This window comes from Hylobates moloch, unplaced genomic scaffold, assembly GCF_009828535.3.
Source record: "Hylobates moloch isolate HMO894 unplaced genomic scaffold, HMol_V3 SCAFFOLD_9, whole genome shotgun sequence".
In the NCBI taxonomy this organism is placed as follows: domain Eukaryota; kingdom Metazoa; phylum Chordata; class Mammalia; order Primates; family Hylobatidae; genus Hylobates; species Hylobates moloch.
Genome location: NW_026652284.1, coordinates 79,102,086 through 79,115,842, shown reverse-complemented (window position 1 = coordinate 79,115,842; position 13,757 = coordinate 79,102,086). Strand labels below are relative to the sequence as shown.

Sequence of the window (13,757 nt, the reverse complement as noted above, 5' to 3'; positions counted from 1 at the left end):
ATCCCAGGCCGCGGCAGGCTCCGCCCCCCGCCGCGGCGCCCGGCTCCGCCCACCTTCTCTGTGCCGCCGCCGGAGGGGGGCGGCTGGCGGCTGGCGGCTGGCCGCCGGCGGCCGGGGGCGGGGCGGGAGGAGCCGCGCTCCCAAGCGGGAGGGAGATCCGCCGCGGAGTTACGGGAAAGTTGGTCCGAGTTCCCAGAGTTTCCCTCTGTGGTTCCCTAAGCTCGGACGGCCGGTGCCCCGGCTCCTTTCCTCCTTTCGGCCTTCGCCGTCCACCAGGTCCCTCTCTCTGCCCCCGGCCGCCATGGAGCAGCCGCCGGCGCCTAAGAGGTAACGAATCGGGGAGCGGGAAGAAAGAGGGAAGCGGCGCCGGCGGCCGCAGGGCGGGGGTGGCTAGGCCAGGCCGTGCTGCGACCCTCTCCCCGCCCGCCGGGCCCCGAGCCGGGCGCGCCGAGGTCGGGAGGCGGGTCCGAGTGTCCTGCCGCGTCTGTCCACGGGCGAGGGGGCCTGAGGGGAGCGGGGGCCGGAGCCTCCCCTGCGGCCGGCGGGCCTGGCGCGTGGAAAGTCGGGTGGGCAGCGCCGGGCTCCCTGCGGCCTGACCTCCCGGGGCGGGTGGGGTGATCCCTCGTGGCAAGTTCACGAAGCCTGGAAGACTTAAGACCAGGGAATTATTGGTCTTCTTACAACCACGTAGACTTTTTTGTCAAATGTTTTTCATAATACTGCCTTTTGTTTTTTTTTTGAGAAGGTGGTTTGCTTACGGCTTCAGGACTTAAATATTAATAGCTACACAGTCTGTAAAACATTGTGGATGTGCTGCTCTGACAGGTGTTCTTCCCCCTACCCCCTCAAGTTCAAAAGTATTTATGGATGCAAGACAGTGGGAAGTTTAAATTAGAACCCCCTCCCCCAATATAGTTTTGCATGTAAAAATAGTGCTACTTTGGCATGGTATTTACTGTTATTAATAGTTTATATTTAATCTTTGACACCTATGTTGGAAATGTATGCATACAAGAGTGGGATGTGTTTGAGCTAATATTTGCAATGATCTTAGGAAGCCAAATCTAGGTTGTCCATTGACAGAAGTTCATAATATGCATTCCTCTCTCCCCAAGAATGAATTAACAAATTGTTTGATGTTGCTAAAACATTTAACCTTAGTCTTTCATTTTTAACTTATAAAATAAGGATAGTAATCTCTCAGATAGTCCTGTTGTGAAGATCAAAGAGTTGGTATGCTTTGACAGAGATCTTTAGATGAAAGGTGTGTTCAAGAACATGGGATAATTGAAAAGTTAGGAACTTTGGGAGCTATTGTGAATTGTGTGACTAGACATGTGAGCCTTGAAGCCTGGAAGCCATCTGTTCAGGTGAAAAAAGGGGGGGTCGTGAAGGAGTTTCCAAAAGGCACCTGCTGTCAGAGCCCTTGAACAAGTCAATTGATAGATTCTTTTCTAGCATTTTGTAAGTTACCTGCATTCTACTCATTGGGCACCGTTTTAATACAGTATAAGAGAATTGGGCACTTTTTTCTTTTCTGGAAGAACTGGAAGGAGCACCTCTGAGAAAACACGATAGGCCAGTTTGAACAACTCTGAATTGAAGTGCAGCTCTCTATTGATTAGCTGTACTGTAAGTTATCAGAGTTTCATTATAGGTGTAAGAGAATCCTTGCCCTTGTGAGACATTAGAGAACCTGGAGGAGTCAGGGGCAGGTGTAGGCAGTAATTCTGTGGTGATTTGTACTTTTCAAAGTGGTGTTTGCACATTTAACAGACTTATTTTTAGCTTATTCAGAGAGTCTTATTTTGAAGTAGTGAACAAAAATGCCGCAAAAGCATTTTTGAAGGCAAAAGCTGTGTGACAGCAATCCCTTATATTTGAATGTCTCTTAACATTTTTTATAGAATTTCATATTCATAATATTTAATCCTCACAGCAACCCTATGGAGTAGGTTGGATTATAGGCATTAATCCTAATTTATAGATGAGGATGTTGAGAGAGTTTTCCACATGGAAGGCTATGACAGGAATTACTGGCAGTTTTGCCCCTATTGATTATTATCTCCTAATAATGAAATATAGCTACTCGTTTTGAGGTCATCCTGTTTGCCAGGAAATTTAAGTATACATTATTTAAATCCTAAGAAATAGTAATCCTGGCTCTGCTACTTATGCTAGTTCTAAGTTTAATTTCTGTGAAATGTATTGTGGGGATTAAATGAGGTGATACGTAAAGCACTTGGGACAGAGCGAGACCCTGTCTCAAAAAAACAAAAACAAAACAAAAACAACAAAAGATAATGGGGACTAATTTAATAAATATTTATGTATCACAACTGAGCTTAAGAAATAAAATTTGACCAATATATTTGAAGCCCCTATGTGTTCAACAGTGTTAGTTGTTAACTTATGTTTTCCTTATTATATGAGGCTCAAAGAGGTTAAATAACTTGGTCAAGTGGAGAAGGTGCCAGAATTCTGCATCCGATTGGCTACAAAGGCTGTGCATCCTCTCGTTGTATACAATGATGGCTGTTTTTGAAACTCTCTTATCATTCCATGATGTAGTGGTCCTCTTTTTCTGTAATCTGGTCTCTGTTGCTTATTCTGCTCTTTTTAAAAAAATTTTATTATTATTATACTTTAAGTTTTAGGGTACATGTGCACGATGTGCAGGTTTGTTGCATATGTATACATGTGCCATGTTGGTGTGCTGCACCCATTAACTCGTCATTTAGCATTAGGTATATCTCCTACTGCTATCCCTCCCCCCTCCTCCCACCCCTTAATCCTTATAAAAGTGCCATTTTGCTTTTCTGCCTTGAATAACACTTCCTTAGTGCTGACTTTTACATGGCCTTATCAATGTCGTTGATGTTCAAGTATGACTAGAAGCTGCTGCTCAGTTGGCATTTTTTATTTTTTCATGTAGGTCTTACTCTTTCATTATCCCATCTAGTTTGTCACTAGAGCCTATCAAATTTTCTATTAAAAAGTTGGTGGATTAATTTTTTCTCTTTTCTTTCTCAAGAGTACTACCCCATAAAACCCATTCCATGGTTTTATGACCCTCACTTTTGAATTGCAGCAGTACCTTCTAGCTGGACACTTTAGTCCAGTGGTTTTCAAAACTATTTTGTTTTGTTTTGAGATGGGAGTGGTACAATCTTGGCTCACTGCAACCTCCGCCATCCTGGTCCAAGCGATTCTCGTCCCTTAGCCTCCTGAGAGGCTGGGATTACAGGCGGGTTCCACCACGCCCAGCTCATTTTTGTGTTTTAGTAGAGACAGGGTTTCGCCATGTTGGCCAGGCTGGTCTCCAACTCCAGACCTCAGGTGATTCACCTGCCTCGGCCACCCAAAGTGCTGGGATTACAGGCATGAACCACCGTGCCTGGGCCCCATTGTTCTTTATTTATGTTATAGGCTGTGGGTACTCCCAGCTTTACCTTTATTCACACTTTTCCTTTAGAAAAGTTTGTGTTACTTTTTGCCTGAAAAATAATCTTCCATCAAAGCCTACCTCATAAAGTATGTTTTCTGAGTACTTTGTAGCCTGAGATATTTCACTGAATTCCTAACAAGATACCCATTTGATTATATACCATCTTTTTATTCTTTTTTATTACAAAATTTTAGACATCCAAAAGATAAGGAGGGCCTACTGCGGTGGTGCACGCCTTGTAATCTCAGCACTTTGTGGGGCTGAGGTGGGAGGATTGCTTGAGCCCAGCAGTGGGAGGTTTCAGTGAGCTATGATTGTGCCACTGTACTCTAGCCTGGACGACAAAGTGAGACCCTGTCTGAAAGAAACAAAAATAAAAATAAAAACAAAACAAAAAGAAAAAAGAGAACAGAGCCTAATTTAATAGATACTTAGGTATTACCACTCAGTTTAAGAAATATTAATAAAAATATTACCAATACATTTGAAGCCACCATGTGTATTTCTTCTCAATTACACTCCCCATCCCCCAAGAGGTAATTACTGCCATGAATTGGATATTTGTCCTTCCCATACATGCCTTTATATTTTTAGTATGTTACATATATATATGTGTGTGTGTATGTATGTGTGTGTGTGTATATATATTATGTATGTATGTACACATATCAGCACATAATGTTAGGCAAGGGTATTAGGCCGGGCCTTGTCACTGACTTTGAAATTTGCTTCTTTGGGCATCTTCTCCTCTGGGAGTTGGAGATTCCAGTGTGTAGCCAAGTTCAAGAATCATGACTCAGAGACCTAGATGATTTTTAAGGCACCTCTCACCCTCATATTCATTGATTTGGTCTCCTTAGCAAGGTTTGTGTTAAACATAGGCAATAGATGTGGTCACCCATGTCACCGACTTGAGGTACCAGAGTAGTTTTTAGATTCCTTAGGTTTTCTTAACATACCTGTCACTGAGGTCTTCAGAAGTCCTTTTTTTTTTTTTAACTTTTTTTTTTTTTTTGAGATTGGGTCTCACTCTATCGCCCTGGCTGGAGTGCAGTGGCACAATCATGGCTCACTGCAGCCTTGACCTCCCTGGGCTCAGGTGATCCTCCCACCTCGGGCTCTTGATTAGCTGGGACCACAAGCACGCACCACCACACCTAATTTTTTTTTTTTTTTTTTTTTGTAGAGATGAGGTCTTGCCATGTTGCCCAAGCTGGCCAAAGTCGTTATTAAAAGGATTTCCCTCTGGGAAGGGAAATTCATTAAATCGTAGATCCCCAACCATTTTGGCGCCAGGGACCACTCTCGTGGGCGACAATTTTTGCACAGATGGTTTGATTGGGGGCAAAATGGTTTCAGGATGAAACTTCCACCTCAGATCATCAGGCATTAGTTAGATTCTCATAAGGAGCGTGCAACCTAGATTCCTTGCATGCACAGCACAATAGGGTTCGCACTCCTATGAGAATCTAATGCTACCGCTGATCTGACAGGAGCCAGAGCCCAGAGCAAGGGCAGTAATGCTTGCTCACAGCTCACCTCCTGCTGTGTTGCCTGGTTCCTAACAGGCCATGGACCAGTACTGGTCCACTGTACTGTACTGTAAAGGAGTTGGAGACTCCTTTATTAAATGATTATTAATTAGCATTTTGGTTAGATGGAATTTATTGGATTTTATTTAAAAAAAATTTTTTTTTTTGAGATGGAATCTTGCTCTGTCGCCCAGGCCAGAGTACAGAGGCGCAATCTTGGCTCACTGCAAGCTCCACCTCCCAGGTTCACGCCATTATCCTGCCTCACCCTCCCGAGTAGCTGGGACTACAGGCGCCCGCTACCACGCCCGGCTTTTTTGTATTTTTAGTAGAGACGGGGTTTCACCGTGTTAGCCAGGATGATCTCGATCTCCTGACCTCGTGATCCGCCTGCCTCGGCCTCCCAAAGTGCTGGGATTACAGGCTTGAGCCACCGCGCGTGGCCAAGTTTATTGGATTTTTTATAGGGGAACTGCTAGCTGAGAGAAAAATGACCACATAATAGTCCAGCTTTGATAGGTAGAAAGGTAAATGGCCAGAAAACATGGGCTCTTCACCAGGTGGAACCTTCATAGAAGGGAGGTGGGTCTCTATGATAGACAGGTGGGCAGCATGAAAATATATTTAATACTTGTCAAAAAGAGGACAGAATATCACTGCTGGAGAGAGACACTTTACCAGATAGGCTTGTTCCTCAAATGGGTTATAGTGTTAGTAGTTATTTAAAATGTGTAATTCGTAGATTAAGGTATGGTTGGAGGACAGGTTAGCATTGAACAATGAAAACACTAAAAGGATAGTAAAAGAATAAGCTATTGAAGCATACTTACTCTCAAGACAGGTGAGTTCTTTAAGCTATAGTTGGATTCTGTGGCAATTTTTTATTATTATTTTTAATAGTGTGAAAGGGTAGTTTGGGGGAAATAAAATTGAAGGTTGAAGTCATATGTTAGGGTCCCTTCACGCAAATGGAAAGCTAGAAAACACTAATTTCGTAAGGGCAAATGAGTGTTTAGAAAATAGATTATTATGGAATGCAAAAGCAAAGGGATCGGGTTGAGAATATAGAGGAGTTAAGTAGAAAGTACTCATGAATTCTTCAGCATGAAGAGCCCACATCAACTTGTAGCATCTGTAGCTGGGATCTCAGGCCAGGAATTAGGAATGGAGAGAGACAGCAGATAACTCTCAGCGCTCATGAATGGCAGTGGGTGAGACAAAGCAACACACCAGTTAAGTAGATGGTGGGAATATCACGAAGATATTGCAAGGAGAAGAGGGGTGGATGTCATTTTATGTGTATATTTCTAATTTATGTTTACTTGGAATGTTGGAAAGTAAAATTATGTGTATATCAGAGAGATTGACTAGCTGGAGTTGCCTTTGAGAAGATGAACTCTAAGAACTCTTAAAAAAAAACCCAGCAGACTCAGAGGATGGCCCTAGGGAAAATTTCCAATTTTAGAGGTAGGCAAGTGGACAAAATGTTCAAAGCAGTTAGTCCAAGGGGAAAAGAACCAAGCAAACAGGAGTGTCTCTGAATTAACAACTTGGTCCCTAAAGCATCTGCTGTCTTCCCTTTGGCTTTTCTTGGTTAATTTAGGGTGGCATTAACTTGATTAGGATTGCTTTAGGCCCTGCTGATGGGAACAGTCAGTTGGCTCTTCCTTCTTAGAGAGAGGGAGTGTGACAATAAAATTTGCAATAGTTCTGGTAAACAAACTTTTGTTGCACATCAACTAGAGAAACTCAGTCTTTAGTTGACTCTAGGAACACTTCAGGCCATCATATATTACGGGCTTTCAACATTAAAAAAAAAATCATTGATGCAGAGACTCGGTACAGACCCACATATTTACATAAATGGGAGGTAGAGGTGGGACAATTGCTTGAGCCCAGGAGATTGAGGCTGCAATGAGCCATGATCGTGTGGATGCATTCCATCCTGGGCAACAGAGCAAGACCCTGTCTCAAAAACGTTCATTGTTTGCGTACATACTGTGAATATCGACATGAAGATTACTTTGAATTTCTGAAAGTACATCATAGGAGTATATCTTGAAAAATGACTCATAGCAAAATGAGAATTACAAAGTGTTAACATTAATGATAATTAGTTTAGGTAGTATTATTTTGAGTTCTGAATTAGTTTATAGATTTATATAGTACCAGACATCTTAGTATAGAGGTGAATTGAGTAAATTTTTCAGATGTTTCTGCTATCTTGATACACACACACACACACACACACACACACACATTTATAATTTATAATTTATAATTGGCAGCTAATTTTCTTGACTCTTTGTTTATGGAACCAAGCCACATAGTCTCCTGTTCTCTGTTGTGTTGCTCTGTTCTGTTTTTTCTGAAAACTGGCTTGCTTTACTTACTGATCACTACTCATGGCAAAATTGGCATTCGGCCTTTACTTCATTCATTTCCTCATTTATTCATACATTCAGTAATTATTAATTGTTTTCCACATTCCAGATGCTCATTGGTGAGTGAAATAGGTGGGCTCTTTGCTCTCATATAACATACACTCTTGTTGGAGCTTGAGCTATGAAAGATATAAGTAGTGTGTAGAGAAAGATGGTGGAACCTGCTTAATAGGGCGGTTGGCAGAGGCTTCTCTGAGAAGGTGATATTTAAGTTGTAACCTGACATTGAGAAGTTATCCACATGAGTAGCAAGGGAAAAGTATTCCAGGCAGAAGGGAAAGCTATGAGAAGGCCTGGAGGTGGGAAAGAGCTTAATGTGTGGGAGGAATTGAAATGAGATCAATGTGCCTGGATTGGAGAAGAGGACAGTGGCTAGAGATGAGCTCAGAGAGATGGGCACGGATTCAGTGATGCCGGCCATGGAAAGTAATTTGGATTTAAGTCAGAGCTCTGTGTGCTGTCATTAAAGGTTTTTAAGCAGGATTTTAAGCAGTTTATGTTTTTAAAAGATCCCTTTGGCTGCTTTGGGTAGAGTAGATTGTAGAGGGTTAAGAATAAACGAGAAACAAGTTAGGAAACTATTTGAATAGTTTGTGGTTTGAGATGGTAGAGTCAGTGGAGATAGAAGTTGAGAGATTTGTGATATTTTGGAGTTATAAATGAAGGACTTACTGATAGACTAGATGTGGGGAATGAGGAAAAAAAAAAAGAATCAATCCTGGCTCCTATGTTTTGAGTTGAAACAACTTGGGGAATAAGGAAAGACTGGAAGAAGAACAGGTTTGGGTATCTATAATCTCTTTCTTGGAATTTCATAATCCCAGGAAAGTGAATCTGATTGGCCTAAAATGTGATATTAAGTGGTTCCTTTAGAAGAGGAAGTGGGTAGGAAGGAAATGATGCACACTGATTTCTATTTTTTTTTTTTTTTTTTTTTTGAGATGGAGTCTTGCTCTGTCACCCAGGCTGAAATGCAATGGCACAATCTTGGCTCACTGCAACCTCCGCCTCATAGGTTCAAGCGATTCTCCTGCCTCAGCCTCCCAAGCCACTGGGACTGCAGGCGTGTGCCACCACACCCAGCTAATTTTTGTATTTTTAGTAGAGATGGGGTTTCACCATATTGGCCAGTCTGGTCTCGAACTACTGACCTCAGGTGATCTGCCCACCTCGGCTTCCCAAAGTGCTGGGATTACAGGCATGAGCCACCATGCCCGGCCTGATTTCTATTTTTATCCTATTGTTTTCACTCAGAGTAGAGAATGGAAAACATATCTAGCCTTTTTTAGGTGTCGAAATGTTCGGGTGTGCTGGTAACCTGCTATTAAAAAAAAATCTTTTTATTGCAAAATAAAACATTAGTACAAAACACATGTATGGCTTGGTGAATTATTATAAGGCAGATACCTTTGTAATCACCCCTCAGGTTGAGAAATAGATCACAGTGGCCTTTCCTTATAAGTAATCATTTTCCTGACTTGTGTAGTAATAACCCAAATGCACATTGCTAGATACTGTAGGTTAGTCTTGATGATTAAGAAATAGTAAGTTTTGGCCAGACGCGGTGGCTCACACCTGTAATCCCAGCGCTTTGGGAGGCCGAGGTGGGCAGATCACCTGAGGTCAGGAGATCAAGACCAGCCTGACCAACATGGCAAAACCCCATCTCTACTAAAAATACAAAAATTAGCTAGGCGTGGTGGCAGGCACCTGTAATCCCAGCTACTCGGGAGGCTGAGGCAGGAGAATCCCTTGAACCCAGGAGGTGGAGGTTGCAGTGAGCTGAGATTGCGCCATTGCACTCCAGCCTGGGCAACAAGAGGGAAACGCTGTCTCGGGGGCGGGGGGAAAAAAAAGTAGGTTGTGGTTTTTTTTTTTTTTTTTTTGAGACAGGATCTTGCCCTGTCACCTAGGCTGCAGTACAGTAGTACAATCTCAGCTCACTACAGCCTGACCCTCCTGGGCTCAAGGGGTCCTCCTGCCTCAGTCTCCTGAGGAGCTGGGACTATAGGCATTGGCCACCATGCCCAGGTAATTTGTGTATTTGTAGACATGGAGTCTTGCCATGTTGCTCAGGCTGGTCTTGAACTCCTGGGCTTAAGTGGTCTTGCCTTGGCCTCCCAAAGTGTTGGGATTATAGGCATAAGCCACAGCACGCAGCCCAAAAAGCAGTTTTGATATGAGTTGTCACTTTTAATCTTTAGTTTAGTCCTCCATCCTTTTCCTTTTCCTGTTGGAGAACCCGGGTTGTTTGTACTAGTTTCCCAGAGTCTGGATTTTGCTGACTGCTTAATATAGGTCAATTCAACATGTTCCTTTGTCTTCTGTATTTTCTGCAAATGTGCAGCTGGATCCAGAGATGGAGCAGACTCAAGTTCGATCCCTTAGGCATTGTGATATGTGGGGTTTGGCAAGACCATGGGACTATCTTAATGTCTAATTGTCTTTCTTTTTTGTGATGTTAGTGACTGGGATGGTTAGTGGGTGTTGCAAAATAATGAAATTCTAAATACAGCATTTTGCTTTCATTTATTAATTGGAATGTTTTTATAAAAAGTAACTTCCCCCATCTTCTGTTTAGTTACCCAGTGGTATTGTTGATAAAGGAAAGACAGGATAAATGTTTGATTCTTTTATTTACGAGTTTTCAAGATAACGAATTAGTTCCCTGTCTTCCTCCAAAGGTGGCCATATTTTTTTCTTTTAAATGCCATTATGAGAAGATGGATTTAAACATACTTGATGGATTTAATCCATTGGAATCACTTTCATTGAAGAGCAAATTGTCTCATCTTTGGTTAGTGGGAGTCTCTTCAGGAGATAACATGACCCTAGTGGTTTTTGATAGTTTCCTTGTTGTCTGCTGTGATATTTGGGGCCCATCTTGTATATTTCTTGTCCTGGATCTGGAATCATCCATTTCTCCAAGAAGCCATGGTTTCTCTTAGTAAGAAGTATTTCAAGATCCTAACCTGGAGACTAATATCCTAATAACTAATATCCTGTTATTTTTAATAGCATTTTATTCATAGATAGGATAACTGATTTTTTCTTTCAAACTATGGGATATTCTGCCAAAAAATGTGATGGTACTGGTGGTTTTGAGCTCCTTTCTCTGGATAGTCTCTCCACTATACATTTATTTTCTAAGTTTGAGTCAGAAATTGGGCATATATAAATTCAAATTATGTGATATAGACTACTCAGAGCAGACTTTTATCTTTATGTTCTTCCTATTTGCTCTGGTTGCTCTTTGACCCACTATAATCCTAATACCCAGTCTCACTTTTTTCTCACCACTAAATATTTCGATGACCTAGTGTCATTTTAAATGAAAAAGATAGAAAATAAGATAATCCAAGACAAATAACACCACTGTTGATAAGAGCAGATTTTAGGCTGAGTGCAGTAGCTCATGCACTAATCCCAGCACTGGGAGGCCAAGGCAGGCAGATTGCTTGAGCCTAGGAGTTCGAGACCAGCCTGGGCAACATGGCAAAACCTGGTCTCTACAAAAAAATTCAGAAATTAGCTGGGCATGGTGGTGCACACCTGTGGTCCCAGCCAGGAGGCTGAGGTGGGAGCATCACCTGAGCCCGGGACGTTGAGGTTCCAGTGAGTGAAGATCATGCCACTGCACCCCAGCCTGGGCTACAGAGTGAGACCCTGTCTCAAACTAAACTAAAAATAAAAAAATTAGCCAGGTGTGATGTTTCACACTTGTAGTCCCAGCTACATGGGAGGCTGATGTGGAAGGATTGCCTGAGCCTGGGGGGTTGTGGCTGCAGCAGGCTGTGATTGTACCACTGCACTCCAGCTTGGGTGACCTGGTGAGACCCTGTTTCTACAAACAGAAAATTAGCTGGATGTGGTGGCGCATGCCTTTAGTTCCAGTGAGTTGGGAGGCTGAGGTTGGAGGATTGCTTGAGCCTAGGAGGTTGTGCTGCAGTGACTTGTAATTATACCACTTCATTCCAGCTTAGACTGCAGCTTGGGTGACAAAAAAAAAAAAAAAAAAAAAAAAAAGTGCCGGGCGTGGGGGCTCACGGTTGTAATCCCAGAACTTTGGGAGGCTGAGGCAGGTGGATCACCTGAGGTCGGGAGTTTGAGATCAGCCTGACCAACGTGGTGAAACCCTGTCTCTACTAAAAATACAAAAAAAAAATTAGCCAGGTATGGTGGCACATACCTGTAGTCTCAGCTACTCGGGAGGCTGAGGCAGAATTGCTTAAACCCAGGAGGCGGAGGTTGCAGTGAGCCGAGATCGTGCCACTGCACTCCTGCCTGGGCGACAGAGTGAGACTCTGTCTCAAAAAAAAAGAAAAAAATCAATTAAAGATTCAGTTGCCTTTTTTTTTTTTTTTTTAATTTTTTGAGATGGAGTCTCGCTCTGTCGCCCAGGTTGGAGTGCAGTGGCACAATCTCGGCTCACTGCAAGCTCCGCCTCCCGGGTTCACGCCATTCTCCTGCCTCAGCCTCTCTGAGTAGCTGGGACTACAGGCGCCCGCCACCACGCCCAGCTAATTTTTTGTATTTTTAATAGAGACGGGGTTTCACCGTGGTCTCGATCTCCTGACCTCGTGATCCGCCCGCCTTGGCCTCCCAAAGTGCTAGGATTACAAGCGTGAGCCACCGCGCCCGGCCTCAGTTGCCTTTTTTAGTTCTCAAATCTAGCTATGGTTATTTCAGAATACTTACAATGAACTGGATTAAAATGTATGAGCCTTATAGGTGTCCATATTTCTAATAAAATTATTTCTAATTTTTATTTTACTAGAACATGAATATGTTAGGGAATTTTCAAATTTATTTTAATAGGACATGAATATGTTGAGCATTTTCAAATTTGTCTATATTTTCTGAATTTGTGATTTTTGAATAATTAGTAATTAAGAAAGTGAATGTAATAACATGTCTTAGGGATAGGGAGTATGTTGCAGTGTTTCTTAACTTTGTATAGGTTTGTTACAAGAAATGTAAAGAAATATCACTTTCCAGTTTATGATAAGTGGAGAAAATTTTTAGTTTATGATAAGTGGAGAAAATTCTTAGATAATAAAAATTAGAGTCCAAGGGTGAAGGAAGAAGAGAAAATTTCAGCTTCTTTTAAAACTCCTTGCCAGAAAATTATAATTTTGGAGTACTTTTGGGCAAAGAGCCCAACTTAAGAGGAAATGGTATGATAGAGTTGAAAAGCAAGACTTTCATTTAATTAAAAAAGCTCTTCTGTCTATTGCAGAGCATTTATTTTCTTAGGTGGTTTCAGGTCTTTGTGGTGCCAATAATTAATTCAACCCCCATAAATTTAATACTGTTTTATAAAAGTAAATACACTATGAGATCATCAGATTACATCTATTTTGCTATCAAAACAGTGATACAAAGTGAAGCAATTAAGAGCTGGTGCTTTAGAGTCCGATAGATGTTGGCTGTAATCTCAGCTCTGCCATTTTCTGAAATGCAGTGGTGGGCAAGTTATTTAGCTTTTCTGTCTGAATATACTCATAAAATGGAAGTTATATACTACCTTCTCCTTGAGTTTTGTGAAGATTAAATGAAATATTGATTGTAAAGCATTTGTCTCTGAAGACAGTTTCCAAACTGTTTAAAAAGTGTGCTGACATTGTCAGCATCTTTTGAAGAAACACATAACTTTCTTTTTTTTTTTATTATTATACTTTAAGTTCTAGGGTACATGTGCACAACGTGCAGGTTTGTTACATATGTATACATGCGCCATGTTGGTATCCTGCACCCATTAACTTGTCATTTACATTAGGTATATCTCCTAATGCTATTCTTCCTCCTAATGCTATCCCTCCTCACTCCCCCCATCCTACAACAGGCCCTGGTGTGTGATGTTCCCCACCCAGTGTCCAAGTGTTCTCATTGTTCGATTCCCACCTATGAGTGAGAACATGCGGTGTTTGCTTTTCTGTCCTTGTGATAGTTTGCTCAGAATGGTGGTTTCCAGCTTCATCCATGTCCCTACAAAGGACATGAACTGATCCTTTTTTATGGCTGCATAGTATTCCATGGTGTATATGTGCCACATTTTCTTAATCCAGTCCGTCATTGATGGACATCTGGGTTGGTTCCAAGTCTTTGCTGTTGTGAATTGTGCCACAGTAAACATATGTGTGCGTGTCTTTATAGCAGCATGATTTATAAACTTTTGGGTATATACCCAGTAATGGGATGGCTGGGTCAAATGGTATTTCTAGTTCTAGATCCTTGAGGAATCGCCACTCTGTCTTCCACAATGGTTGAACTAGTTTACAGTCCCACCAACAGTGTAAAAGTGTTCTTATTTCTCCACATCCTCTCCAGCAC

The 13,757-nt window shown here is 42.0% G+C and overlaps 1 protein-coding gene across 7 annotated transcripts in view; it reads left to right on the top strand.

Annotated features, from left to right (window-relative positions):
• Window positions 1–118: 118 nt before the first annotated feature.
• The window catches only part of STK3 (serine/threonine kinase 3), a 427,140-nt gene continuing 413,501 nt past the window's right edge, over window positions 119–13,757 (top strand). For all 7 annotated transcript variants that reach the window (XR_009214836.1, XR_009214835.1, XM_058443993.1 and 4 more), the window contains exon 1: window positions 119–327. Coding sequence is in view for 5 of the 7 variants with exons in the window: in XM_058443993.1 (XP_058299976.1) it covers window positions 302–327 (26 nt within the window). In the remaining 2 variants the exon portion in view is untranslated. The remainder of the gene's footprint in view (window positions 328–13,757) is intronic.